This window comes from Otolemur garnettii, unplaced genomic scaffold (assembly GCF_000181295.1).
Source record: "Otolemur garnettii isolate 467f Iridium unplaced genomic scaffold, OtoGar3 scaffold00074, whole genome shotgun sequence".
Lineage (NCBI taxonomy): Eukaryota > Metazoa > Chordata > Mammalia > Primates > Galagidae > Otolemur > Otolemur garnettii.
In genome coordinates, this window is record NW_003852469.1 from 2899437 (window position 1) to 2901354 (window position 1918).

Here is a 1918-nt window from a genome sequence, read left to right on the forward strand (position 1 = left end):
TTGTTGTTTGGCGGGTCCGGGCTGGGGATTCGAACCCGCCACCTTAGGTGTACGTGGCTGGCGCCTTAGCCGGTTGAGCTATAGGTGCTGAGCCGTGGGTTTTAGGTTTCTTGATTTCTGTGTATCTCAAAACTTTTGTAATGGCAGTACCCATAGCTCAGTGGGTAGGGCACCAGCCACATATACCCAGGCTGGCGGGTTCGAAGCCAGATGGGCCAGCTAAACAACAACTGCAACAACAAAATAGGCAGGTGCTGTGGTGGGCACCTATTATGGGGTACATGACTGTATATGTGGCACTTGGTTATCTGTTATCTCATATTGTTATTAGGTTAGCCTCGAGTAAAATGGCAGTTTTAGCTTAACATCTGCTCTTTGATATAAAAGTGTTAAAAGAGATGAATTTTGAACCTCTCTAAGTAAAACATCTACCTCTAAAAAAACATTTTAAATTTCTGGTCTGTATGGCAGACCAATATGTGTATGGAATGTTTCCTTCTCTTGCTTCAGATAATTTGAAATGCTGGGCAAATATAAGCCTATAGTTTAGGGAGTTCAAGATGTGCTATATTTTTTATTACTTTAGTATCTGCACCAAGAAAAGAAACTGCTTCATGGAGATATAAAGTCTTCAAATGTTGTAATTAAAGGGGATTTTGAAACAATTAAAATTTGTGATGTGGGAGTTTCTCTAACATTGGATGAAAATATGACTGGTAAGTAGTATTTTAAGTTGTAAAATTGCTTTTATATAGTTTTTACATTTTTAAATGCAAAATGAGTCCACATGGTTCAAAAATCAAAAACTATTTTAGAAAGTATATAATAAAGTCTCCCTTCTTTTCTGTCTTCCTCACAGCCTCCAGTCCCTTCCCTTGCCACACATAAAATATAAATTATAAATTGGCTCATTATTACACATATATTTAGCTGATGATAACTTTGGTAAAATTTTGGATTGAGATTAAGCATCTGGGAATAGAGAGTAAATTTTTATTTATTCATCTGATTATTATTTTGAGACAAGAGTCTTACTTTGTTGCCCTCAGTCGCCTGTCATGGCATCACAGCTCACAGCAACCTCAAACTCTTGGGCTCAAGTGATCCTCTTGCTTAAGCCTCAGCTGAGTAGCTGGGACTATAAGTGTCAGCCACAACGCCTAGCTAGGTTTTTTAGAGACAGAGTCTCACTCTTGCTCAGGCTGCTCCTGACCTCCTGAGCTCAGGCAACCCACCTGCCTCGGCCCCGTAGTGCTAGGATTACAGGCATTAGCCACTGCAACCCAGCCTTATTTGCACATTTTAGAAAAAATAACAGCCGTTTTCTATGCTTATACTTCAATCCCCATAGATTAAAGATTCAGAAAAAAATAACAGTAGAAAGAATTGTAGGTAATAGGTGATGTTTATTCTTCCCAAATTGATCTAGAGATTCAGTGTAATAACAACCAGAATTCTAGCTGGCTTGTCACTGAAATTGATAAATTGACTATAAACTTGAAATGGAAATGTGAGTGGACCCATTTCATTCCTGGGCTTTAACAGCCTATGTGTTTTGACCCTTTCCCTTGACTTAGCAGTCTTGGAAGCATAGAAATGCCACTCCTTTCTTGTGACAATGTGATTAATACAATGAAGAAAATGAAGTACAGAAGTGAAGTTACCTGTTCAGGGACACAGAGCTTACCCGTCTTTGAACCCAGGCAAGGAAAACTAGTTGCAGAGTCTGAAATCTTGACATCCATACCCTTACTTATATTTTTACTACTTTGTAAGAAAAGTACTTTTACCCTGCATATTTGCCAGCTGAATAGCTTCTTGAGTACAGTATTTACCAATCTGATAGGCAGAGTAATCCTTATTAATGAAGTTGAGTGTATTTTCACATTTACTGGTAACATTGATTAACCTGTGAACT

At 38.4% G+C, this 1918-nt stretch overlaps 1 protein-coding gene across 1 annotated transcript in view; it reads left to right on the forward strand.

Moving 5' to 3' along the window:
- The window catches only part of PBK (PDZ binding kinase), a 16058-nt gene that overhangs the window by 12682 nt on the left and 1458 nt on the right, over positions 1 to 1918 (forward strand). Inside the window, exon 6 of the mRNA XM_023515565.1 lies at positions 587 to 716. Coding sequence (XP_023371333.1) covers positions 587 to 716 — 130 coding nt within the window. The remainder of the gene's footprint in view (positions 1 to 586; positions 717 to 1918) is intronic.